Here is a 27,850-nt window from a genome sequence, read left to right as displayed (position 1 = left end):
AATCATGTAGTAACCAAAAAAAGTGTTAAACTAATCTAAATATTTTATATTTGAGATTTTTCAAATAACTAACCTTTGCCTTGATGACAGCTTTGCACATTCTTGGCATTCTCTCAACCAGCATCACCTGGAATACTTTTCCAACAGTCTTAAAGGAGTTCCCACATACACGGAGCAATCATTGGCTGCTTCTCCTTCACTCTGCGGTCCGACTCATCCCAAACCATCTCAATTTGGTTGAAGTCGGGGGATTGTGGAGGTCAGGTCATCTGATGCAGCACTCCATCACTTCCCTTCTTGGACAAATATCCCTTACACAACCTGGAGGTGTGTTGGGTCATTTTCCTGTTGAAAAAGAAATGATTGTCCCACTAAGCCCAAACCAGATGGGATGGCATATCGCTGCTGAAGGTTGTGGTAGCCATGCTGTCTAAGTGTGCCTTGAATTCTAAACAAATCACAGACAGTGTCACCAGAAAAGCACCCCCACACTACAACACCTCCTCCTCCGTGCTTCACAGTGGGAACCACACATGCGGGGATCATCCGTTCACCCACACCGTATCTCACAAAGACACGGCAGTTGGAACCAAAAATCTCTAATTTGGACTCCAGACCAAAGGACACATTTCCACCAGTCTAATGTCAATTGCTCGTGTTTCTTGACCCAAGCAAGTCTCTTCTTATTATGGGTGTCCTTTAATAACGGTTTCTTAGCAGCAATTCAACCATGAAGGCCTGATTCACGCAGTCTCCTCTGAACAATTGACATTGAGATGTGTCTGTTACTTGAACTCTGTGAAGCATTTACTTGGGCTGTAATTTCTGAGGCTAGTAACTCTAATGAACTTATCCTCTGCAGTAGAGGCAACTCTGGGTCTTCCTTTCCTGTTTAGTTCCTAATGAGAGCCAGTTTCATCATAGCGCTTAATGTTTTTTGCAACTGCACAGTTCATGAAATGTTCCGTATTGACTGACCTTCATGTCTTAAAGTAATGATGGACTGTCATTACTTTTTGCTTATTTGAGCTGTTCTTTCCATAATATGGACTTGGTCTTTTACCAAATAGGGCTATCTTCCGTATACCTACCCTACCTTGCCCCCTACCTTGTCACAGCACAACTGATTGGCTCAAATGCATTAAGAAGGAAATAAATTCCATAAATGAACTTTTAAGAAGGCACACCTGTTAATTGACATGCATTCCAGGTGACTACCTCATGAAACTGGTTGAGAAAATGGCAGGAGTTTGCAAAGCTGTCATCAAGGCAAAAGGTGGCTATTTGAAATAAACATTTAAAATACATTTATTTTGATTTGGTTACTTTTTTGGTTACTACATGATTCCATATGTGATATTTCATAGTTTTGATGTCTTCACTATTATTCCACAATGTAGAAAATAGTAAAAATAAAGAAAAACCCTTGAATGAGTAGGTGTTCCAAAACTTTTGACCGACAGTGTAGACTAACTTTTCTTATTGATCGTGGAACAGATAAGATTGATGCTGGTTTTTAACTACATTGTTTTGTCTGGAAAAGGGAAGTTTCCATTGGAGATGCTGGGGGTGTCTGAATAAAAGAAAAACAGAGAGAGACATGGGATGCATAGTGCACCGCTAAATGTGCATCCCAAATGGCACCCTATTCCCTACATAGTGTTCTACTTTTGAACAGAGCCCTATGGGCCCTGTTCAAAAGGCGTGGACTACATATGGAATAGGGTGCCATTTGGGATGCATCCATACCTATACGCTATCTGTGAATACTTGTGCAGACCACATAAAGACTACTAATAGTAGAGAAGGAAAGTGGAGGCTTGTTATGGTACTGACTTCTGCTTTTTCTTTGTTTGCATGTGACCTTTTCTATACTGTACCTTCTCAAGTTATTGACAGCGACTGTGATCTTCTTCAGGAACTTCATAACAACTGGTTTCCTTTTCCATTTGGTTTTGCTGTATTCTGTCGTTCAGCACACACATGCTCCATTTGACTGGATAGACCTGTTAAAACGTACATTTGTGTCAATGCTTGTATATCTTTGCTGGTAATAAAATCCTTATATTCACCAAAAAAAAACTGTCTGGTGGAAATAAGGATATCTTTTCAACAGTACTGTAAAACACCAAAAGTGGGATATGGGTTTGTCTCAGTGCAACAAAAAAAAGTGGAAATTGGTTACAAATCAATATTCAATAATCAATGGCGACAACAATACCACCTGGCCTTAATTATCTAAAAAGGGAAAGCACGTACCACCATTATCTCAAGATCACGGCAAAAAAAGCACTATGATTAAGTGTAAGAAAACTGGGAGAGAACCATAGGTCAAAAGCCCTGGGGCAAGATTACTCTCATTGTATGGATCCTCTCAATACAGCCTACTACCTAAACCCATAAGAAGAGCTAACAATGAGGAGAGTCAATCAACGGCCGTGAATTATTTGAGTATTCATTATGAAACTTCTAAATATTAGAAGGAGGCTATTGTTTCATTGAATCCTTCATGTATTGCTTGAGCCTCACTTCCTCTGGATGGAATTCAATAATTCTGTCTGTCCGTCCGTTTGTCCGCCCCCCCCCTCTCTCTCTCTCCCTCTCCATCCTTCTTTCTCTCTCTCCATCCTTCTTTCTCTCTCTCTCTCTATCAGTCTTTCTTTCTTTCTTTCTCTCTCTCTCTCTCTCTCTCTCTCTCTCTCTCTCCCCATCCTTCTCTCTCTCTCTCATCCTTCTTTCTTTCTCTCTTACTCACATGCTCACATACTACTGTTTAGTTCGAGCTGCGATGCATTCCCATTCAGGGACCAAATGGTTTTATTTGTAACGCTCCGGCAACGTTGGTGCCCAATGCGCCCGCCGCTCTCTCAAGCCTCACTGACGACAGTTAATGGAGGGCCGCTGTCACTCCTTTGTTTCACGCTGACAGGAGGAAAACAAAGCACTTTCCTTCAAAAACCATCATTGGCCACATCGATATTGATTTCCTGGCAAGGGAACACTTATCTATATATTGCCCTCAGTTATGTAGCCATTGCCCTCTACTCTAAACAGTGGTAGATAGGCCCTGAAATAAAGATGCAATTGGACCTGTGTCCATTTTTTTTGTATTGCTCCTCAATGGGGGCAATAGAGTCAATCGTAAGTAAAAAGCTTTTTCTTTCAAAATATTAACATTTGACCCATAGTCAGCCTCTAAACTTTTAGGAATTGTATTTGTTTGACCATGTGGTGACAGTTTTTATATTTGGATAAAGAGATGTTGAGTTCACAGTTCCATAGCGATACATATTCTGTCATGTGAATACACTTTTTCTCAGTCGCTTTGGTGCATTTTCCACATCATCCCTAACATGTGCAAAATAATAAGTGCATTTCTCAGAACAATTTGTACAAACTGCAATATACAATAGATATGTTTCTAAAGCTAGTCAGTCACTAAAAAGCCTTAGTACATCTCTCAAAAGTAAATATTCATGCCAATGATCATGTCAGTGTCATCAGAATGAGAAGTCATGGAGTCATTGTTCACGAACAAGGCCGTCAAAATGTTTCGGCATGTTGTCAATGTAACTGTGTACTTTGACAGTATTACCTGATGTAAACTTAGGCTACAGTTTGGATGACAGTTACTGTACTGAAAATGCACAAGGCTGCACTTCTATGGCATATGTCAATTTCAACAGTACTATTTACATATTACTGTATGTGGGTTATTGATTGAAAGAGACTGGACAACCCAAGGGGCACAAAGGAAAAAAAACTAAATTAGAAAGAAACACAGGAAACCACCCCTAAGGCACAACTTTGCCCGCAGCACTGTTGTGCTGTCTCTACACATCCAGACGTTCCTGTCTGTCGGCCCACATATTCTCATCCACATCACACCGGATATTTTCCCTTCCAATGCAACGTGGAAAGAATCTTTTGGAATGCCTTATCCATCCTCTGCAGGCGTCTACTGTGATGTCCTCACATGCTGCATCCATTGCAGCCAGCAGGGTCATCTGTGTGTGTGGCTGACGATCGTACACCTTCCACCTCCATGCTGAAAAGAACTCCTCAATTGGGTTAACATTATCACAAATGACCACATACTTTGGCAAATCCTCTCTAAACAGACCCTTCTCATCATCAGGGATGAGAGCCCTGTAGATCGTCTCTAAAAAGTTGAGTAGATGCTGGGTGTTGTATGGCCCTATAAGGGGGATATGGGTTAGGACACCATGCTCCGAAATAGCAGCACACATGGTGATATTTCCTCTCCGTTGGCCTGGCAAATCCACAGTAGCTCTGTGACCGATGATATTCCGACCCCGCCTTCTGCATTTGGTCAGGTTGAAGCCAGCCTCATCCATGTATACAAAGTTGTGAGAGGGTTCACTTGATTCCAACTTCATTATACGCTATATCCCAGAACACACAGTTGAATTTGTTTTGGTAAGGAAGAGTGACATAAAATGTACATATATTGCATGTTCCTTCCACAGCAATGGAAATGTGTGCAGTTTATGCTTACTGTACTATGTATCACTATAAAATGTTGCTGTAAAGTAGTTACATAGATATATGTTTTACCTGTACATACTGGTACCGTAGCTCCTTAACTCTGTCCTCATTCCTTTGCAATGGTACACGGCACAGCTGTTTCATACTCATCTGGTTTCTATGCAGCACCCTGTCGATGGTTGAGATGCTAACCGTATGGATGTTTTCAAAGACATTGTTGTCTTCTATAATGGTCCTTTGTATTTCCCTGAGTCTCATGGCATTGTTTGCTCGGACCATGGTGCAAATAGCCTCCTCCTGTTGAGGTGTGAAAAGGCGTCCTCTGCCACCGGTTTGAGGTAATCTTGCAGTCCTATGTGGGGAAAAATGCAGTGATGCATCGCACACTTTCACATAGACAAAAACTATGCAAAAATTACTGTAAAACATACAGGTGGGTGCATGTAAGGTGCAGTATGTATCTGTATAGAGTATATTTCTGTATGCTGTGAAATACAAGTGGACTACTGTAATATAAAGCATTGTAGGAAGTATACAGTATACTGCTTATATACAGTAACAGTGCACTGTACATTGGTGGACAGACCTGTTCTCTCTTCGAAACGTTTGAACTATTGAGGACACGGTTGATCTCCCAATATTCAGCTGCACCCTTCGACCCGCCTCAGCCATTGTAAGGCCATGATTGACAACATGGTCTACAATAGTGGCCCTTATGTCATCAGATATGCACCTATGACCTCTTCTGCCTCTTCCTCTGTTTTGCCTTCCACCACGCATCCTTGCTCCTCTTCTTCTTCCTCCTCTTGGCTGTTGACCCTGTTCGTTTCCTGTTCCATCCATTATTGGAAAATTGCAACTCTGTGTTGTGGTCTGTCTATATATGCTTGTCAATTGATTCTTCATGAGATGCACCTTTGAGCAATTTAGACAACTGGTTGATTGTTGGTTGAACTAACACTTTACATTCCTTCATGAGTAAGGGTCAATTTCACCAGCACGATTCATCAATTCACGTTTTTGTACAAAAGGTCTAATAGAAATGTGTAAAACTATGCTTGACAGTTTATGACAAATAGTTCAACAATTTTGCATGTAATGGCTTATGCAAGGAACTAATGCCTAGATGTTTTGAGAGGTAAGACTATTCAACAGAGAACCATCTACTATATTTTGATCAAAATGACATGAGCAATTGATAATGTGGAAAAAAGCTGACACTAGTACATTATCAATTGCAATTTGTTCAAAGGAATAAAAAATTACTTTAATGATGTGCACAAGTGACTAGATGATTTGGAATTTGTACAAGTAGTATCAAGAATTGCACTTTTGATCTAAGAAATGCACCAAAGCGACTGAGAAAAACTGTAAATGACCTGTGTTGAGGTACGACTGCTACCACAGAAACAACTGCATTCACTGTGTATGATACAGTATGCACAGTAGGACTGCGTTTTCAATAGCTAACTGCATTGCGTTGCCATTCACACTAAAACGACACTCATTTGCAAGACGCCTCAAAGCCAGAGTGAGTGGAGGAAAATGAAGATGTCTTACACTTCCATCTGCGCTCCTCAAGATGTACAGGACATATAAGCTGCCCAACCCCTCCTCTTTCCTCTGATGGACGGCAAAAACTGGAGTATTTGGGTTTTGAGCTGTGTGTGTGTGTGCGTGCGTGCGTGCGTCTGTGCGTGCGTGCGTGCGTGCGTGTGTGTGCGTGCGTGCGTCTGTGTGTGCCACAGTCAAGTCCCATTTTCTCTTCAGCTGTTGGGAATTAAAAAGGAGGGATCAAGGGATGAGGGAGGTAATCCACCTGAAAGGGATAGAGCGAGAGAATGAGAGAGGGAGAGCAGAAAAAGAGAGAGAGAGCTAAAGAGAGAGAGGAAGATAAGAGAGAGAGGGCAGAAAAAGGAGAGAAAGTGGCGAGCGAAAGGGGGAGAGAGGGAAAAAGCGAAAGACAGGCAATGACAGGCAATGATAGGCAATGACAGACAGACAGACAGACAGACAGACAGACAGACAGACAGACAGACAGGGATGGAAAGAGACAACACCAATGCACACACCTTGCCTTCCCAGACAAAAGATTATTGTATCTTATTATTTTCCCCTTAATTTCCCAGTCAGATGCTATATGGGAGCCGTTGGCCCAAGATGGCCGTTGCTTCTTCACTCTGCTAGGTCCACAGATGAGGGTGGCTAAACAGAGTATTAGCTTCCCACTCAAAGGCTTTACCCTTATCCTTCAGGTTGCTAATTCGACCCCCTGGCATCTGACCTGGGCCCTTCAGGCCTGTTTTTCAAGGCTTTGGGGCAGATTTAGAAAGAATTGGGGATAATGTGTCTTTAGTGTATTTAGGCTTGAACACATGTGCCCAAAAGCTGGTGGTCTATCAAACAGTGAGTGATCGAGAGCCCTTATGTCTTGGAGCTCCCTTGATGGAGTTGTCGTGGTGATAGAGGGGGTCAGAGGGATTGACGAGAGGAGGAGGTGTAGTGTGTTTACCCGTTTCGAGGGCTAAGCCGTGGAAAGCTGGCACGCTGGTCATCTAGATCGGTGTGCCTGCAACGGTGTGTCTTCGAGTGGCAATTACGTAATGCAAAGAAGCACACATATTCACCGAATATCAAGCAACTTGACCTATCCAAGAAAACTAAACCGACTCATTGTATGATCAAATATCCATATATTTTTTAAATGTTTACATTTGTGAAAATATGTACATAAACACAAATAAATTAAATTCACACTAAACAGATGCAGAATCAGAGTAGGAGATCGATCATTGAATTTGATAGGGATGGTGTAATAGAGACTGAAACGTCAGTGAAGTATGCACTTCTCAAGGCCAATGAAGCCGATTGTCACCTGAATCTGGGTTATAAGTGTATGTTGTCCAGAAGATGGCGATAGTGGACTACATAAACCTTTACAATTGTTCACAAACTGTTCTCTTTCGATCACTACCATGGTCATGCATATGTTTTCATAGTTATTCTTGTTAGAAACATTTCAATTTGGCCCTATCCATATAGGCCAATTTCCACGAGTGTAAGGGGTTAATACTGATTGGCCAGATGTTGTTACCTCTTGAAGAAGAAACAGGAAGTTGATGCCTATGGCCTCAATGCTCAATTTCTGGACCCTTTGCCTAGCTCACATGAAACAATACTGTAGTGGATGATGGTAAAAAATAGTATTTACTGTAGTATACTGTAATATTTACAGTTAATTATAGTATATATACTGTAGTAAATAAAACTGTAGCATATACTATAGTAATTAATGTATTGTTTTTGCAGTTTTTAATATACTGTAGTATTTACTGTAGTGTTTTTACAGACTGTAGTATTTACTGTAGTGTTTTTGGCAGACAACTGTAGTATTTACTATAGTGTTTTTGCTTTATTGCCTTTGACATAGAAGTGTAGGCTTTGTTCTTGAGGAAACTTACTGGAGAAGTACTAAAACAGCATGCGTTCCATATACTGTAGGTAGGTAGGTAGGTAGGACTGGGGTCTGAACAAATAGATCAGAGATTCTGCTCTCTTCAATAACCTGTAGGGAACACAAAATGGTCTATAATTTTGGCATGTAGGTTTCTTACTTATGGGTGGCACAAATTGTCATATGGGAGAGGGGAATATGCAGAGTATATGCTAATTAAATACTATAGTATTTACTATAGTTCAAAATGTGTAGTGCTTTTGCGGACTGAAGTGTTTTTGTAGACATTACTACAACAATCTACACAGTGTTTCTTTTTTGCGTATGCCGCTGTTGTTTTTACAGTATACTACAACATTCTATAGTAAGTACTACACAGTATCGAAGGATACATATAGTGCGTAGTATAGTATTCTACAGTATACTACAGTTTACTATAGAAATCTATAGTAAGTACTACACAATATCGAAGGATACTACAGTGCGTAGTATAGTATTCTACAGTATACTACAGTTAACTATAGAATTCTATAGTAAGTACTGTAGTATTCTATAGTAAACTGTGGAAGTAATGGAAGCTCTAAAGCTTCCCTGTTTCCCACAGTAAGTATCAGTACATTGGTCCATTTCGACTGTATCTCCGATCAAATGGTGAAATAATTGTAACTCAGTTCATACCTTGGTCAAGTGCCATTTCTTTCTGTCTCCCATGCTGTTTTTTTTTTTAGCCTAAATCTTCTCATTTAGATTTCCTAACTTAACTGGAATTGAAATACACCTCAATGGTGTATACACCCCAATGGTGTAGATAGCCAGCCGTATGTAGTGCCAGTAGCACGGTAACATGTTAGACAAGTACTCACTATTTCACATAAATTCCATTATATTTCATTCATAGTCTTCATATCTTGTATAATTGTACATAGCCCTACTATGTTGGTACATACTGTATGCTACTGCCATGCTGAAGGAAATAGTTCATTTGAACCCTGAAGGGTAAGAGACCCAGTAGTAAATATGCAAACCTCTTGTAGGCTTCTCTTTACATATGGTGTGTGCCGTGAGCGACAGCTACAAGCCAGCATCTCCCCCTTTGAATATGCATTTCCCATTATACGCTCGGATGGTCTTAAAAAAGATTGATTCATCTCAAGAGAGATGTTTAAGCAGAGGTCCACGTTTGTGGATGCAAATGCATGGCGAATCTTCCTTTGATTATGCAAAGTGAGAGCCACCATACGCACATCTTTCAGGGAGGTGTTATACCAATGCAAATATGAAGGCCTGTTGCATTACATGGTAATTAAGAGTTGGTGTTGTCAGGCCACTCGGTTATCTCCACTAGTGAAATGGCTTCGGAGCTTCATTGTGAATATTTAATGAGGGTAATGTGAAAGGGCTCATATTGGTTCTTGGTACACCATTGCTATCCCAGTCATGTGAACCGTCACCCTTTTATACTGTCGAATAGGTGCTGTTATTGGTGATGTGTATGTACGCCTTTGTATCTCCTTCATGTTTTTAGGTGTGGTATTATGAAAGTTCAAGTTAAGAAGTAAAGATACTTTAAAGGTAAGGTATAAATAACATTATTCAGCATTGTACTCATCGGATGAATATATTTTAGAATATAAAAACCCAAGTGGCAGTGGGGACATTTCTATAAATTTCTACTTAGTATATTTACGGCTGTGTAAGATGCTCTATCCCCATTGCAGGCAAGGTAATAAGCCAAATGCAACCTTTTTGTCATCAGGTATCAAGTCATTTTGTGTTGATAATGGCGCAATATGCATATTGCGGATAGATTGCATATCGGATGGTCTTATTTAAAATCAGCTTCATGATGCGTATGAGCTTGAATCAATTGACATTGCGGAGCTTGGGAACATGCATTGGTGCAACGTTTAACCATTTGTTAGACCAGCCTAAGTAAACATTTCAAAGACATGAACATAGATTGAACATACACTGACTTCATAGAATTCGTATAACTTCATATTCCTCATCGTAACGTGATCCTTCTCGCCAAAAAAATGAAGCCAATGTGAAGTAGACTTATGCAGAGTAGGTCTATATATGAAAAGGCTGTACTGTATGATACATACTACTAGCAGTGACAGAAATGAGCACTGTAAGCATACACACACACACACACACACACACACACACACACACAGCCTAATCTCAATTTTGACCAACTCTCTAAAATGGAGTGCCTATGGTAACGGAGATACAGCGGAATAGAAAGGATACTGAGTTTATCTGACAATAACTTGTTTATCTTTCGAAGCGCGTTCAAGTAGACAGCCATCGAATAACCTCTATGACGATAGTAACAATAAGTGTTGCATGATTGCTTATCACCCACCTGGACTATAATTGAACCAATTGCAGGGTAGATACTCATGTGCGCCGACAAAGTTGACAATGTATTAGCATCTACTGTAAACCTGATTGCTGGGTTTGTGACACTTGTGCAGACAGATACGCTTGTTGCTATCCATTGCAAGGTTGTTCTCTCTCTTTCGTATCTTCTCGCTTAGGAGATCATTCTAGTTTTACTTTTTACCAACATGTTATAGAATAACGTGCGGTGTCAATTATTTTCATCATAATTTGTGAGATGCAGTTACTTCTGCAAGTGGTTTATAAAATTCCCCGCGACCTCAGGTCATTTAATTGCCTTAGCTTTGATGGACCTCATTTGCGTCGTACCTACGAGGCACGTTTCAAATTATGTTCTTTGTGTAGTGTAGCTGTGTGCGAAGTATCCAACAGACACTAGAGACATGATCTACCATGATGTTGTTGTGGGCTTCGGTTTCTCAGCCAAAACTAGCAGGTGGAATCTCTGCTATCTTTTGGCCAGACCATACCCCTGGTATGCAATTTAACCCGTTTATTTTCTTTGTTAAGAAAAATAACAATATGCAAAATAGACGAGGTGCAAAAGGTCACTTCCTCACACGCTCTCACACACGTGCGGCTCTCACACACATGTGCAAGCTGCTTACGGCTGTGGTAATACAAGCTGCTTATGGCTGTGGCATGATTTCCCCTTGATGTGTGCTCTTTGCCTTCACTGACATACAACTAAACCACTAACGACTGACGCCAAGATAGTCGTTGCTGAGAATAAAATAAACAGACATGACACCGTTGGCAGCAAAACACTCCTTTGTTTGCACTCTTGGTTCATACGTTAATATCCCATGAACAATAGCGTGACAGACACCATTAAAAGACACCGGTTACTTAAAGTGTTATAACAGTGAATTTTGACAACTGCATGCTTTTTTCTTAAACAAAAAAATGTCTCAAGGCCTTTTTCCGAGACCCCTTTCTTTCGTTAAACTCTTTGGAAATGTATTGCGTCTCACTTTCCAATGTGGTCGGTGACGTTGTGAGGTCATTACAGGCAGGTGAACAGGTCACTGTCAGACTCCGTTTCCTATCATGACACATAACATCCAGTGTGGTCACGTGATTTATTTTCTCCAATGGGCCTTCAGATCAGATGTTTGTATCTAATTAAGCAGCCTTCCCCTTCGATGCCTTTTAGCATCTTTAAGCCCATATCTGATCTTGATCAAGATCTTTATCAAGATGACATGCTTATTTTGTGAAAGAATAGAGAGGAACCTAAGACCTGAGAAAATGTTGTGTTGCAAAGATGGATACAGAGGTTACAGTGTCGTTCACTCCATCGGTACAAGTCGTCCACCGAACATACATCAGCCGTCTTACAAAAGTCTACCTCTCACACACTCCCAGTGTCTAAAACAATTCGACATAGCAAAACAGAAAAACACAGAATGATGAAGAAAAGACATTGACAAAAAACACCTAGATTGGTTTCAATCGTAAATTGAAGCCACCTCATTCTTCATAAGTACCAATACACTTCCTATTTATCAAGTAACACCTTTCAGGTAGATGTACTTCCTTTATCTGGTATAAATGTAACTGTCCCTTTGATATTATTTTATATTTTTTATAATAAATATGGAGAATCAAGTGGGAGCCAAAGGAACATCAGGTGAAAGACACACTGACTGTTTGTCGCCTTGGTAGGTAGTGCTTCCTTCTACAGTGCAGCTCTCTAGAGATGGCACCTCCATCAAAGCAAAGGATTTGACATTTGCACGTTAGTAGTATTCTAAAGCACAAGCAGACAGCAGCCCGCCTTTTGTTCCTGCATGTTCCACACAACCCCAGCCTACCCTCCCACTTTCATTCCTCCACCCAGCCATCTATCCATCACCCATACATCTCTCCATCCATTCCTAGGATAATTCTCCTCATCTCCTCAGTCATTGTTTACCGCGACTCGAGTACATCCTCTTCTTTCTTTCTTTCTTTCTTTCTTTTCCTCCCAAACGCGTCTACTGGGTCTTCCTTGCGGCTGCGGCGGCTTCTGCTTTAGCTGCGGTGGCCTTCTTGGTCTTGTCAATGTAGGCCTCGTGGAAGAACTGGCAGAAGAGCACAAAGTAGCTGAGGTACATGAGCGAGGACCACACAATGTTCTGCACGTGCGACGGGCACTCCTGACCCTGCTGCATCCACGAGTACACCAGGTAGTTCACCACGCAGCCCACCAGCATCTGGGTGATCTGCGTGAGCGTGATGAACATGGCGAATTTCCTTGAGACCTTGAAGCCGACCGCCCTCAGGGCGTAGTAAGAGTACATGACGGCGTGGACCAGGTAGTTCATGGTCATGAACCAGCCGCCGCCGGCCACCATGTCCTTGTAAGAATACCAGGAGTACAGCAGAACAGTCATGTGATGGTACCAGTGGAGAAAGATGAGTTTCTGCTTCCGCAGCACGATGAACAGGGTGTCACCTGCATGGTGGGTGTGGAGAGAGAGAGAGAGAGAGAGAGAGAGAGAGATGGAATAATGAGGGAAGGACAGAGAAAGTATACAAAAAGTGAGAGACATTGAGAGAGAGAAAGAGTTAGAAAAGGGGAAGGAAATTGACATTTCACCGTTACAAATTGAAAGGAACAAAAGCTCAGACCTTCCATTTCAGGTAACACTTATTACTAGCACTGAGTTCTACTTCGGTGTTATCTTCTAATACTCATGTTCTTGGCACATCAATATTGTAAGATCATGATGACAACATTTAGGCGTGATAAGACGAAGTGAGGACTCAAATACATCTTTACTGTGCTCTACAACCTGGCTTTATATTTGCCTTTATAAGTGATTACTGTATATCTGGTCCTGTTTAATACATCTAGGTCCGAATTTAATCACAGATGAAATGCACTGTGGGTTCACTCACAATCTTTATGCTGTAGGTGTACTTTCACGTCAACATATAATAACAATGTCTGCGAACAGATCAGTCTCAAGGGTGTATCGGTTTTAAAGGTTTGGGGAAAAAAATTAAACTTTGCTCTGCAAAACGGGGCCCACCATACCTGACTAATTGGTGAACCCACTGCTTGAAAGTGGAAAACTACCAGAGGATTCAGAGTTAGCTCTGTGCCCCCGTCTGTGTGTGTAAGAGTGTGTGTTTGTACAGCATCTCTCTCTCTCTCTGCTCTCTCTCTCTCTCTGCTCTCGTTCTCTCTCTGCTCTCTCTCTCTCTGCTCTCTTTCTCTCTCTGCTCTTTATCTCTCTGCCTCCCATATGCCTCTGTGACAGCAAGCAGTGATTTGGCTAAGTGGCTGCTATGTTCCATTTGCAGGCCTCAATGTGCTGGTCACGGGCCAGCAGGTTTGGCTCCACCCAACCAAAGCTCTAGAACCAAGTTAAGGGTAGGGGCTTCTATCCCCCTCCATGTGCCCCTGAGAGGGAGCTCCTGCTATGGGCTCGTACTCAGAGCTGACAGGGTGTGGAGCCCCAGTGACCGCAGGACTGGGCAAATACAAAAGGGCTACACAGGAAGAAAATGTATTCCCAGACAGTCTTTGCGGACGAGTGAAAGGTCATCCAAACTTTCCCCCGTTGGGGTGAGAGGGCACGCCTGTCGCTGAGGCAATTGAGGACAGAAAAGATCATCGAAGACGTCATTTGTTTCTTGTGCTACTGTGTGTGAAATGTCTGACATGGCAGCATTTTCATGCCTACAGATCCGTGTGCCGATCCTCGGGTGGGTTATTTCAGCCACATGGGGGCAGAGATATTTCATGTAAATTATTAACATATTTTCATATGTCTAATACCACAAAGTCTCATAAACCACAATGGACACAAAAATACATTCACATGTAAAACACGTTATTACAGATAATGGTAGTAGTAGTAGTAGTAGTAGTAGTAGTAGTAGTATACTAGTAGTAGTAGTAGTAGTATACTAGTAGTGGTAGTAGTAGAAGTCAGTCATCTTACCCAATTCTGGTGCTTTACTGAGCACAAAGGCGTAGGCCCAGAACTTGCTGACCGGCCCGTTGTAGAAGCTCTGATCACACACTGACTGCTTGAGCCCTTTAGTCATCAGAATGTACGTCATGTAACTCCCAGTGCGGACAGCACCAAATATACTGGACATGAGAGAGACAGACAGAGAAAACAGTTAGCAGAATACACTAAGTCAAGCCCAAGAACCCTGGAATACGGTCACTCCTGCCACAGCAAAGTTTGTACAGCATCGTTGTTTACACAACTACTGCCTATGCACACACGTGAACATTTTGCAGCACGAGGACTTCTACACAGTGAGTTCTTTACTCAAAACTATCCGGAACATAACTTTAAAATTGACCCGATAGTTATATATAGCTATTTAATGCTATACAACATGCTTACAGCATGTGCATTGACTGTGTTACGTTCCCCAATAAGAAACCAAAAATCATCACTCAACAGAAATAGGGAACTAACAAATTACCCAACTGACAACCAGAACGAAACAGGTGAGGTTTTAAAATGGGTTCTAAAAGGCATCACTAGGGGTACTTACTGACTGGGTGCTTGCCAAGCCAATTCAAGTAAGGTCCTAACAAACACTCACCATGGACGTCCACTAGATTTGCCTGACAGCAGACAAACTAATGGAAAGGAAAGCCCACAACAACATAGGTAAGGGAGTGCAAATAAACGTGGAGCAAACCAAACAGGGGAGACACGAGATAAAAACTTAAAGAGGAAGAGCTAAACAGCGGTGTCGCTCTTCCGACGTCGCTCATGCCAAGTTGAGAACTCCGCCAGCCACTCTGCAAGCACAGGTGAAACTACCGACTGACTAATGAGGCGACAGGTGCAACACATCCTGACCAATGAGGACAATTCAAATCAGGGCAAGCCACACCCAAACAGAGCCAACCTCGAAATTGAAATCGAGCAACAACAAAAAAACGAAAGCCCATAACAACTGGACCGGTGTTGAAAATATCTGTTGCCTCTTACCTGAATACTGCGAGAGTGAGGGACCACAGTGCCAACGGTTTCCTCAGCTCAAACTTCTCCCTTCGTTTCATCACACGGCGACCGCCTAGTATGAAGGCAGCATAGAGGGCTGAGAAGAGGAAAGACTTCTTCCTGTAAAGGATGAAGTTTTGTGAACATTACACATTCGGCACTCACTGCTACCTGAGGTAAATATTTTCATAACTCTATGTCTTGAACTGCATTGTTGGTTAAGGGCTTGTAAGTAAGCATTTCACGGTAAGGCTGAAATGTACCTGTTGTATTCGGCGAACGTGACGAATTAAATGTGATTTGATGAGATTTTTGGGGAAAAACCCTAGGCCTTGCAAAAAAACGTAAATGGCAATAACTCCCCTTCTCCATTCTGCACCATCAGCTTCGTATGGTGGCAACAGCACTGTTTATTGCTCTTTTCAGCTGACGAGGTCTACAAGAACCAGGAGAGAAGTGCACTATTTTGCGTAGCTTCCCTGTGAAAAATGGTTGAAGAGAGGAAAAAGGAGAAAGCTCATTTAGGGTAATTACGATCAAAGTTTAGATTGAGGAAGAAAATGTGGCTTGTCATTATGCTTGAGTTCTCTAACTATGATAGCAAAGGCGTCGCCTCTCAGCTTATCTGCCATCCCCCTAGGCAGATTGGAGTTGTTTTTGGAGTTGTCGATTCAATGCAGGAGAGATATGACCTAAAAAGTCCACCTTCTTTGCTCTGCCCATCCTTATAACACAAGTTCAACACAAGTTCCCAGAACCAATTCCCAGAAGCATTATAACCACGAACATTATAACCACGAACATCCTCTTTCCATGAACCAGATGTACATTTAGGAAGTAGATGGGAAGTTTACCTTTGCGCACTAGCTTTTATGGATTTATGGATAGATCCATTTGCTTTGAAGGGAAGGAAGAACTGTTTCCTGACCAACAAAAAAGGCTCTGTAAACAAAATAAACCTTTATTTAACTAGGCAAGTCAGTTAAGAACAAATTCTTATTTTCAATGACAGCCTAGGAACAGTGGGTTAACTGCCTGTTCAGGGTCAGAATGACAGATTGTACCTTGTCAGCCCGGGGATTTGAACTTGCAACATTTCAGTTACTAGTCCAACACTCTAACCACTAGGCTACCCTGCCACCCCAACCTAACACTATAGAAATGTAATAGATCCTAACTTCCTATAGGGACACTCCCTAAGTAGCCTGTGTTGACCATGTGAATAATGTAATACTGACAGAATCACTGTAACACTTCTGAACAATTTTACATCAAAACAATATCCTGAAAGGACAATACTGTTATTGACGACATGTCACTCTTTGTGAAAAATGCAAAAAAATGAAAGCTTACAGGCTTGATAACTGATTGAACAAAGGACAAAGCAGTGCAGTTAAAGTCCAAAGGAATCTGCTTTCACACAATGAGCGCAGAATGTCTTCGTTGTTTCGATGTAAATAAACAAGGGTGAAGAACGGAGCGACTCAGAGTAAGCACCCTACTTAGAGAGGCAGAGCCAATTCTAGATGAGCAACAATCCCCACATTCCTCACACGCTGTCTTCAGACTTTAAAAAAAGGTTAAAGGTCACAATGATAAATGGCCTTCAGTGTGATTCCTCATAACAGTACGAAGCTTCAGAGATGTGGATACTAGGAAGTAGAGGACCAAATACCCTTTTCACACTATCACACCGAACTCAAACCAAACTCTGCTGGTTCGGTTATTTCCTTCTCACATTGTCCAATCCAGCACAGTTCCTAGAAACCAGGTAACCAGGCCAGCTCAGTACAGCTTGGTTTGGTTCAGTTCGGTTTGTCTCAGTAGTGTGAAAAGCCCTACAGAGTACGGTGTGAATGAGGTACAATAACATAAGAGGAGGTATTGCTAATCGGAAAAACCCACGAATATCAGAGAAAACCTGAGGCACGGTCAAAGTCTACAAAGTCTCTCTCCTTGCTTGATCAGTTCAGCTGTGGCCAAGCTATGCCTCCAGGAATGGAAATTAATTTGAGATGTCCGTGTGAATTCACATCATGCCTCCACGACTCGTAGTAGCTGCAAGTGGCAAGGGCATTCAAGTCAGAGCTTCCATCAGGGCTGAATGTGTCTCTTGCTGCCTCTCTATACCTCGGTCAGAGTACATTGAAGATTCCCCAGTATGCTTATCACTGGTCAGTTTAGCATTTTCAACATGGTTAAGGTTATGACTGGGGGAGTATAAGCTGATCCTAGATCTGTGCCTCTTAAGCAAATTAGAACAGAGCAGCTCTGTCAGGGGATATGCAAATGCTGTCAGGGATATGCAATCATCTCTGAATGACAACATCAGAGAAGGTGTACTAATCCATCTTCACCTGAAACAAGATGTATGCACTGCACTTCAAACAATTCCCAAAAAATGTCACTTTCTTGGCACTGAACTCATTTCTTCATGACTGATTTATTTGTACTCTACTCCTTTCTGACAATATTGAACCACAAAGCGACATGAGACAGGATATATTTAGATGAAAACTCGTAGAACAACAAAAAAGTCTCTGCTTAAATGTAAATGCAATGCTATTTGGAAATCCCAAATTACAGGAAACTGTACACCATAAATGCTGTTCCTGACTAATAGTGATGGCACAACCCACTGGGCAAAAACTGGCAAAACTGGCAAAAACTGGCAAAAACTGGTTGAATCAACGTAAGTAAATGGTACGTAATGAAGCTGAATCGACGTGGAAAACTGATCCGATTTTTTAAGTCATAAACATAAGGGATTTTTTGTTGTTGTTACATCCAACTTTTAACTTAAATCCAGTGACATTGTGAAACGTTTTGTTAATTTCACATTGAATTTCCATTAGTTGACAACTCAACCAGTGGTAGACATTTTTCTTCATTAGTATATTGCACCTCTCACATCCCTGAGAACTATCCAACAGAGCTTCTCTTTTTGCCAGTCATCATCAGAGTCCGTGGAGAGCCAGGCAGCTCCCATGCATTCCCTTATCGCTGGGTGAGACTCGCTGGGCGGTAGCCGAGTCTGTGTATCAAAGCCACTGCTGGAGCGAAGACAACATTAGGGGCTCATCTAATGCATTTCTGATAGAGCGAGCAAAGCAGTGGTGGGGATAGCATTCCGTCGTATGTCTGCATCATGCATCAGGTCATCCTGTCAAACAGAGCTAGCAAGTGGCGTGAACTATATATATATATATATAAATATATAATAAAACATTGATGACTTTTAATATTTAGGTCATATTAGAACTAATGACTGAACCTGGTTTTAATCATAATGTAGGATGGCACAACACTGTATCATAACGACAACCACGTACTGCAACTCTGTGCATTTACTTGTGGAAGAATATGTCCACTGGTTTGGGGCTTTATTGAAAAATCGGTGCAATAATGATCTTGCTCTGTGAATATTTAAACAGTATAAGAGGCCTTTTTTCAGAGCGAGAGACTAGCGAAAGTGTGAACAGATTTCGAAACAAATCTTAACTGAAGGCATAAATCACACCTGAGCGAGAGACTAGCGAAAGTGTGAACACATTTCGAAACAAATCTTAACTGAAGACATAAATCACACCTGAGCAAGATACTTCACAATGGCAGAAACTATTTGGCTCAATTTCTATAATACAAAGGAGTCTTTGTATTACGGGCAAGATCTGCACACACGGGCAAGATCTGCATACACCTTCCAAAGCAGTTCACAATAAGTGGCCCTTCCCCTCCCCCTAGCTGTGTTGGTCAAAGCTGCTAGCTAACCTGCTGTGTAACTTAGATCTGTATTAGCTGGAGCAGGAGATTTCTCCCCTTACGTAACACTGACTTTGCAGTGTGAGGATGAGTGTGTGTGTGTGTGTTCAGTCTTGGAGCTGTCCTCACAGTGAGGTGGCTAAGTTTAGGGTGAACTACCTTGTCCCCTGGCTATCTTTGATTGTTTGTAGGTTGGACAGTAGCAGAGCAATCAGTAGTGGTGTCAAGTCAGATCCCTGAGGTACGCCAAACTTTTGGTTCCGTAAACAAACTGATACATAAGGCCAAGCAATAAATAAGTCCTGAATATTACAGATTCAGTATTTCTTGCATTGAATAAAACCGAACCTTGTCCCCAGTATCAAATTTCTGGCCCATAGAGCCTGGTAACAGTGTTGGACTGTCTGGAACTTTGTGGGTGTGGATTTACTGAGTGACATGCTAATCAATTTGTATTCTGAGAAAATCACAGGACTATGAGGTGTGGCTCTCAATCGAGGCGGGAGAGAGTCGTCATTAATCAACACAGACACAAAGTCATAAACCCTGCCTATTTCTAAAATTTCTCTTCATAAAATCTGATTTTAAACCTAACCTTAACCACACTACTAACCTAATGCCTATACCTAAATTAAGCTTAAATTAACCCGTTTTAAATTTGTGGCTATGGAAGCTAGTGGAAACCGAGAGGGAGCGAGCCTCCGACAGTTGTATTAGATTATGAAAATCACATTAGCCATATTATTTTGGGTGAGCCCTATTGATTCTGAGTTCAGGCATATAATGTTGATATTGTATGTGAAATCTAATTCTAAGATGCGTACTTTCAGATTTTCCGAACTCACTTCCTTGCTTGAATTACTTGCACTGCTTGCGCTTTGAAGTCTACAAAGTAGGGGGAAGGTTCTAAAGGTTGCGCTATATAGTGATAGACTGAGACATCATCCAGTTGTTGCCGTTCCTGCCATAGACTCCCATTCAAGTTCCATTCTGTGGCGTTGTGAAACCAGACAGGTTGACAGAGAGAGAGTGATCTGTTGGACGTGATTATACAAAACCCAACACTAAAAAGTGTTACTTTATGTGTACGGCAGTGTATTTAATGAAAATGGGAAGAAGAATGAGTTCCAAAATTATACGATTATTTAAAGTTGCACTACGCCGAAATCGCTCCGCCATTTCCTAGTTGCTGAAACTCGAATAGTTCACCTAATTTCAGTTTATGTGACAAAATAAGATAGTACAATGATTCTCTACCTAAACTGCTGTGAAATAAATAATATACAGTGCCTTGCGAAAGTATTCGGCCCCCTTGAACTTTGCGACCTTTTGCCACATTTCAGGCTTCAAACATAAAGATATAAAACTGTATTTTTTTGTGAAGAATCAACAACAAGTGGGACACAATCATGAAGTGGAACGACATTTATTGGATATTTCAAACTTTTTTAACAAATCAAAAACTGAAAAATTGGGCGTGCAAAATTATTCAGCCCCCTTAAGTTAATACTTTGTAGCGCCACCTTTTGCTGCGATTACAGCTGTAAGTCGCTTGGGGTATGTCTCTATCAGTTTTGCACATCGAGAGACTGAATTTTTTTCCCATTCCTCCTTGCAAAACAGCTCGAGCTCAGTGAGGTTGGATGGAGAGCATTTGTGAACAGCAGTTTTCAGTTCTTTCCACAGATTCTCGATTAAATTCAGGTCTGGACTTTGACTTGGCCATTCTAACACCTGGATATGTTTATTTTTGAACCATTCCATTGTAGATTTTGCATTGTCTTGTTGGAAGACAAATCTCCGTCCCAGTCTCAGGTCTTTTGCAGACTCCATCAGGTTTTCTTCCAGAATGGTCCTGTATTTGGCTCCATCCATCTTCCCATCAATTTTAACCATCTTCCCTGTCCCTGCTGAAGAAAAGCAGGCCCAAACCATGATGCTGCCACCACCATGTTTGACAGTGGGGATGGTGTGTTCAGCTGTGTTGCTTTTACGCTAAACATAACGTTTTGCATTGTTGCCAAAAAGTTCAATTTTGGTTTCATCTGACCAGAGCACCTTCTTCCACATGTTTGGTGTGTCTCCCAGGTGGCTTGTGGCAAACTTTAAACAACACTTTTTATGGATAGTACTTCCACAGAACATTCCATACAAGTTCCAATGTGGTTCTGATTAATGTCATATTTTAACTACATTCTGGGAATATTAAAACAATTGTCTGACTGAAGCACAGTTCTCAGAACATTCAGAGAATATATGGTTTCTCTTTAATGTCAGTTCCTGGCAATATTCTGAGAATGTTCTAAAAAAATGTAAATCTACACATTAACATCAATAAGCTTCATATTCCGTTCTCAGGACATGACGGAAACATTCCATAAAAATCATAAGGAAACGTTAGCAACGTTCAGACCATGTTTCTAAGAATGTTGTTTGGAAACATATAGTACATTCCGTTCTCAGCGTCAACCAAACTCGCTTTAGGTGTGTTGGCCATGCCCACCTATTGGCCACACCTGACCTTAATGAGTGGTTGTTTCCTTTGAAATAGGGTCTGTTTGAATAGACTAAAATGAACAACTTTGTATGCGTAAAAAAACATGACATGCCAGTTCCATCCTGGAGTTGCAATGGACTAATTCCCGGGATAGAGAACAGAAGATCATACATTTTAATCTCACTGATGCCGAGTCACAATATATATGTGTTTATATGTGTGTTTATATATATGTATGTTCATTACTAATGCCAAAACAAATTCATGTCCATGTTGTCCTACTGATATCTGTGCTTGGAGTTCAGAAAAGTTAATCCCAAGTAAGATAGCAAATAACATTTAAATGTAGTTCTTGCAGTGTTAAGAAAACTTTAAATAATAACCATAACAAAACGATCACAACATTTAGAGAATGTTCTTAGAATGTTATTTATTAACCTTAAAATAACCAATCTCAGAGCTTTAATAAAACCTCACAGGAAAACTTTAAGGGAATCAGAGTAAAATGTTCTCAGAACCTCTCTGCAGCCTAAAAATGTACATTCCCAGAACAGGCAACATTTTCACATCTGTTCAGTTTTACGTTCAGTTTTACCGGTCAGTAAACGTATGGCTTTGCTCCCACAACAAATGTGAAAACAAAAACACATGTTCCCACAACTTCCAAGGAACTAAATGTGATAGCTGGGAGGTTCCTTACGAAATTTGAATGTGATGGCAAGATTATACTGGGTAACTGAGGACCAAAGACTTCGGCTGAATTCCAAAAGGAAGCATTGCCTGTTCCCTCTAGGAACTCCTGTAGATCTGAAACAATTGGACAGATAAGCAATACGATGCAAATTCCATCCAGGCTATCAGAAGGCAAGTAGACGCATATTGCTTACACCTACAGTTTCCAATCCCTTCAAATGTATAGGAGTTCCTAGGAGGTAGGGGTCCCTTTCTAATGAACCCATTGGGAGTGCATTTTCCACCCAGTGATTAGAGCTCTAGGAATCCATAACAAAAAGGCTGCAAATGTTCTTGGCAGCTGCACAAAGATTTAATAAGCAGACAAGTTGGACTGGATCAGTAACGTGAGTAACATGAGACTGCAGGGGGAACAGTAATCTTCCTAAGACCTACAAGTCTGTTTTCATTAATGGGCACATCCTCAACAGTGCAGTATACAGACAATACCATTTGTCTTGCACATTTAAACCTCAACTAACTTTTAATCAGAGCAACAAATCTATCATCATAATGCTCTGACAGAACCATCCAATATTTGAACAAAGAGCACAATAAATAGTGTATGTCCACGCAACAAGCTAACATAGTATCCCATCATGCTTTGTTGGGGTCTACAGCACTTCCTTCATAATTGCACAAAACAACTGATTCTACAATGACATGCAGTCACCCAAGAGGATGGTATCCAATTGCTTGGAAGCCCATTGAGGGTTTCAACGACTGAATACACTACACAACTTAAGCAACCATCACTGACGCTGAGCAATTGGGACATCTGTGGGGAACTGAGTGAGAATGACTCAGCAGGTAAATGGAATATATGTGTATTTCAGTGGCAGGCAGCCACAGTGTGCTGGACATTGAGACCAGGCTTAATCTTAAACTGATCTGTAAGGTTGTTGTTTGGACACTTGCTGGCACAGAGCCGTACACTCATGTTTACAATTATGCTTATCCTATTGCAATTGAACGGTGATCTCGTGAAAATAATATGTTTAATGTCATCATCTAAATGTCACAGTGCCAATTTGTTGGCTCACTGCAAGAGAAAACGTTCCTTAATCCATGAAATGTCTATATACTGTATTCCTGAGAAAGAATTATGCAAACAAAATATGACACCAGGGGCAGTTTACTTAGCCGGCCCAGAAGCCGTTGCAGTGATGCAAGCCTGGATTGGCCAGACGCCATTTTCAGAAATGCTGAGTCAACCATTACTCTTCTCTCCTGTTTGTATAATTGAGCACCCCAATAGCTGAGAGGCAGCAGAGAACAACCCTTGTTACAACATTGAGGCAAGGTTTGCATTAGCCTGATTGTTCGCAGTTGTTCACAAAAGAGCTTATCATCTGTCCTCCCTTTCCCCAGGGGTTTTGTTCTCGCTGGACTCAGGTGCACTTTCCATAAGTCCATATTAGTACTGGCTGCTACAGAGTCCATCCCTGCAACCATTTCATCACACAGTAGTCAATAGCCAGCTACTACAGCAGCCTAGCAGCCTACCATTAAACATTTCCCCTTTCCCATTGGTGTTTGGTAGGCCTCAACATACCGTGGCCCATTCAAGAAATGTGATGCGAGAAAATGTTTTTTTCCCACATAGTGAGAACACATTTCAATTACAGTGCCACAGAGTTGGAAAGTGTTGTTTTGAAGAGAACATGGATCAGAGCGTGTAATTAAGGTATTTGGTTTGATTGAATAGGGCCCCAAAGATTGATGGCAGTTCAAATGTGCCAAAAAGTCTATCACACATGAAGCAATGCATTGTTATTGTATCTGTATGGCAGAGAAAGAAACAGGTTGGTTAACATTAAATGCTTATTTTCCTCTCTATGAGTTTATGTTGAAGGGTTGCAACTATTACAACTACTTTTCCTACTCTAAAATCTCTCTCAAACCATGTTACATGTTCATAAACCTATTGTACGCCTCTTTCTATTTAATTTTATTTTGGGTGAATATGACTAACCACTCATGAATGATTATTTCCTCTTAGAACCATGCAATATTGTCTTGCCAGAGCAGACATCCCTGCTCCAAAGGCTTCCCAGAAGAGTCGGCACAGATCAGCTGCGATGTGATTGGCTAGCACTTTGTCAGCAGACATCATTCTATTGGTCAGTTGGTAGTACCAACTCATGGACAGCTCCTGCACAAATGTTTCCACTATTGGTCAGTTGGTAGTACCAACTCATGGACAGCTCCTGCACAAATGTTTCCACAAGCTTGATTCTGACAAGGATCACATTTGGACTCACCCAGGAACATTTCCATTTTAAATGAAGTGTCTCATTGCAACATAAATGTTTCTACTATAACAAATTACCACACATTATTTGAGCTACTTTATAGTTGTGTAGCCTACCCATAAACCAGCATGTGGCATTAGTGTCGGTTGCTGCTGTTGCTACGTTACAACTTTGATTTCTCCCTGTCCATTGAAGGTTTTTCAAACGGTATAAATACTATGAGCATCTGTTTGAAAGTCAATTTATAACCCATGCTCGCCCATTAAACTCAACTCCACGATTTACGATGGAGTTGAACAAAATAAAACACGACTGATTTCAGCACCCAAAGACCAGCAATTACACACAACATTGTTCTGTGTAATTGCGGGCTATTCTTTGGGTGCTGAAAAGGTTTTAATAAAACGCTCCGCCCACACTAGTCGCCGCTCAACTCCATCATAAATTGTGGAGCTGAGTTTATTCGGCTAAACCAAAGCATGAGTGGTAACCTCTTACAGGCTACAACACTGGTAAACTCAGTGGACGAATTGGACACTGGTGGCTATAAAAATGATCAATATGCATAATGGGGATTTATTTCCTGAAGTCACTTACCAATATTAAGAGGGTGGTGTGATTGCAGATTGAGCATAACCTGCTTATAAGATAAGGGATAAGATCTTAAACCATTTTTGGTGAGCATATGTCCAGAACATGAACATATAGCCGATCCAGGCAGTGCCATTATGTTTCATGTTTGGCTATAATTTGATCACCTTTTTTTTAGGAATGTGGTTGTAATGGTGAGCATCATAGACGTATCGCTCTGTTTCAAAGAATTAACACGTTTGTTTAGTTATTCTGACCGTTTGGAGAAACGTGCCTACCGACTCCAAGCCCGAGCGCGACGGACGGTAGGCTAAATATAATAGTAATAAAATAACCGTCTACCTCTGTCAGTACCCCGCCTACCAATGTCGGGTTTCTTTCATTCATAGCCTGCCAGTTGTCACACGAGCAACAGTATTGGGCAGCAGTGAACGTAAGATGCCTAAAAGCCTAATACTACTTCTCTTCACTGACAAATCACTGAGAGTCACATCAGAAGATGCTATGATCAGTCAGTTCACTGACACCAAGGGACCCTTCCTTGATTCATTGTAACTAATGCACAGCAGGCATATATGCATCATAGCAATGCTGTGAATATGGTAAACTACTGTGTGCGGACGATACTCGTAACTTCATAGGAGCTTTTTTTATAGGATAGCCTATAAGCAGACCATAAACTGTTTGCAAACTTGAAGTTAGCAGCATCCAGAAACATAGGCTATATTATTCTTATTGATGAAATTCCTGTTTCTACTTATAAGATTATGAGGATATTATGCTACATATACACCAACAATCATTCCAACATCAATATGATATTTCATTTATCCTACCAGTTTTCTTGCATCCATCGTATGGCTTCGTCCTCGTTGAACTGTTTCTCAAATTCGTACTCTTGCAGAGCCAACACCGACATGTTCTCTGTGAGCTTTCCTATAAACGGAGACAAATGTATATTCTGACGATGTGTTATATTCAACTGAATTCTCTCTATCTCAGCAACACCCCTTTTCTCGCATTGCGCTTGCCACTGCCAGAAACTCCCAACTTAATGTGAATGTCCGGCTATATGCCTTCCACCTAGAGCCGGCATACGCCCTCTCCCACAAGGAGTTGGATTCAAGGTCCTAAAGCCCGTTGTAAGTTATCTTCTCCAAGTACAGTAGATCGTCACTGTAAGGCCTATATGGTCAGTCACTGAGACTGCACATCCTTTCTACAGCCTATTGGGAAATGTGCAGCAAAAATAAGTCTTCACATGAATCCAAGTTTCCATTCCTTCTAATAGTGCATCAACATTTGGTAACACTCCATATTCTGCATTAGAACACATTCCTAATGCTTTCTAATCCATGCATAACAGGTGCTAATAACACTGCATCTAAACATACATTACAACATCCAAAGAGCATTATTGCCAGTAAATTATAACAGTATGCTTCATAAGGTATTAAGCTTGACCGTAACTGTGGATGTTATAATACCCTGAATGAAATGCTCCACAGGGGTGTAACGACATCAGAATGCACACATGAGTTCTGTATTTTTGCAAGGTCTGCAACTTATAATGCCAGTGTTATACTGCCCTGTATGGAATGCTCCATAGGGATGTAACAACTTCACCAGTCCATGCAGGAACTCCGTATTCAGGTTCGGTCACCAAGGCAGAGTGTGGATGAGACCTATACCACTTAACGAGCAAATGCACATTATGCCATCATAAGTGGTACAGTCTCATTCCACCCAACTCTGCCTTGAGGGCCAAACCTGAATAAGGAACTCCTGCATGGATTCCCAAGACGTTACACCCGTGTGGATAATTTCACACTGGGCATTTTAACACTCGCTTCATAAGTTGCCGGTTCTATTCTGCTCCTGGATGTCCCCTGAATTCGCTACATGAGTTGGAGTTATGTCCTATTAGCAGGGTGGTAGGCTGTGGAAAGAAGGCCGAAGGTTGCTGGAGTATCATTATGCATTGCTCCATCGGTTTGCACCTGCGTATGTTCGCAGTGGGCTGAACCTCTCTGAACTCGTGCAATCAAAGAGCGATGTTTCCCAAGACAAGAGTTGGCAGATCACCGGAGAGCAGCCTAATCAGAGTGTACCCTGGCAGCTATTATCTTGCCAATAAGTGGGCATGATTCTTTGGCCGGACTGGGTTTAACCTTAGCCTGGAAATAGGCCTGTCGATGTATTATCCGTTCCTATTGTAATACAATGATACTCGCTCTTGATTTTCTTTCTTGAAGTGTAGCTTCACCCTTCACCAACCATATGAAAAGAAACACACACACAGACAGAGGCACACATTCAGACATGCGGACTGAGCTTGAGTTGTCTACAGTACCTTTGACTTGATGATGTGACTGAATGGTTGCATTCGGACTTACCTCATCCAGTCATCCAATATGGAGTGGACTCCCACAACCTTGTCCTAGATTTGACAGGGGGAGGAAATATCACCTGATGTAGAAATAAATACTTTCATCATCAGTGTGTGATACAGAAGTACTATTTCTGTCTGCACATATTGCATTATCGTGTCTGTGTAACAGAGGGGGTTTCGAGAACCAAGCTCGCCTGATGAGTAACCTCACCTGAGACCTGAAGACTTGCATTAGCTTCCTGAGCTAATCCCTAGGCTTTGGTTCTGTGGGCTAACACAGTT

At 41.4% G+C, this 27,850-nt stretch overlaps 1 protein-coding gene across 1 annotated transcript; it reads right to left on the bottom strand.

Moving 5' to 3' along the window:
* Positions 1-11,125: 11,125 nt before the first annotated feature.
* LOC110505116 (elongation of very long chain fatty acids protein 6) lies at positions 11,126-26,636 on the bottom strand. Its single transcript, XM_021584104.2, has 4 exons — positions 26,013-26,636; positions 15,328-15,459; positions 14,311-14,462; positions 11,126-12,812 (listed from the first exon to the last, which is right to left on the bottom strand). The coding sequence occupies exons 1-4, from the start codon at positions 26,093-26,095 to the stop codon at positions 12,352-12,354; spliced, it is 828 nt and encodes a 275-aa protein (XP_021439779.1). The 5' UTR covers positions 26,096-26,636; the 3' UTR covers positions 11,126-12,351.
* Between the last annotated feature and the right edge of the window lie 1,214 nt (positions 26,637-27,850).

This window comes from Oncorhynchus mykiss, chromosome 31 (genome assembly GCF_013265735.2).
Source record: "Oncorhynchus mykiss isolate Arlee chromosome 31, USDA_OmykA_1.1, whole genome shotgun sequence".
Classification (NCBI taxonomy): domain Eukaryota; kingdom Metazoa; phylum Chordata; class Actinopteri; order Salmoniformes; family Salmonidae; genus Oncorhynchus; species Oncorhynchus mykiss.
Note: the sequence above shows the minus strand (reverse complement) of the source record. Positions and strands in the feature narration are given on the sequence as shown.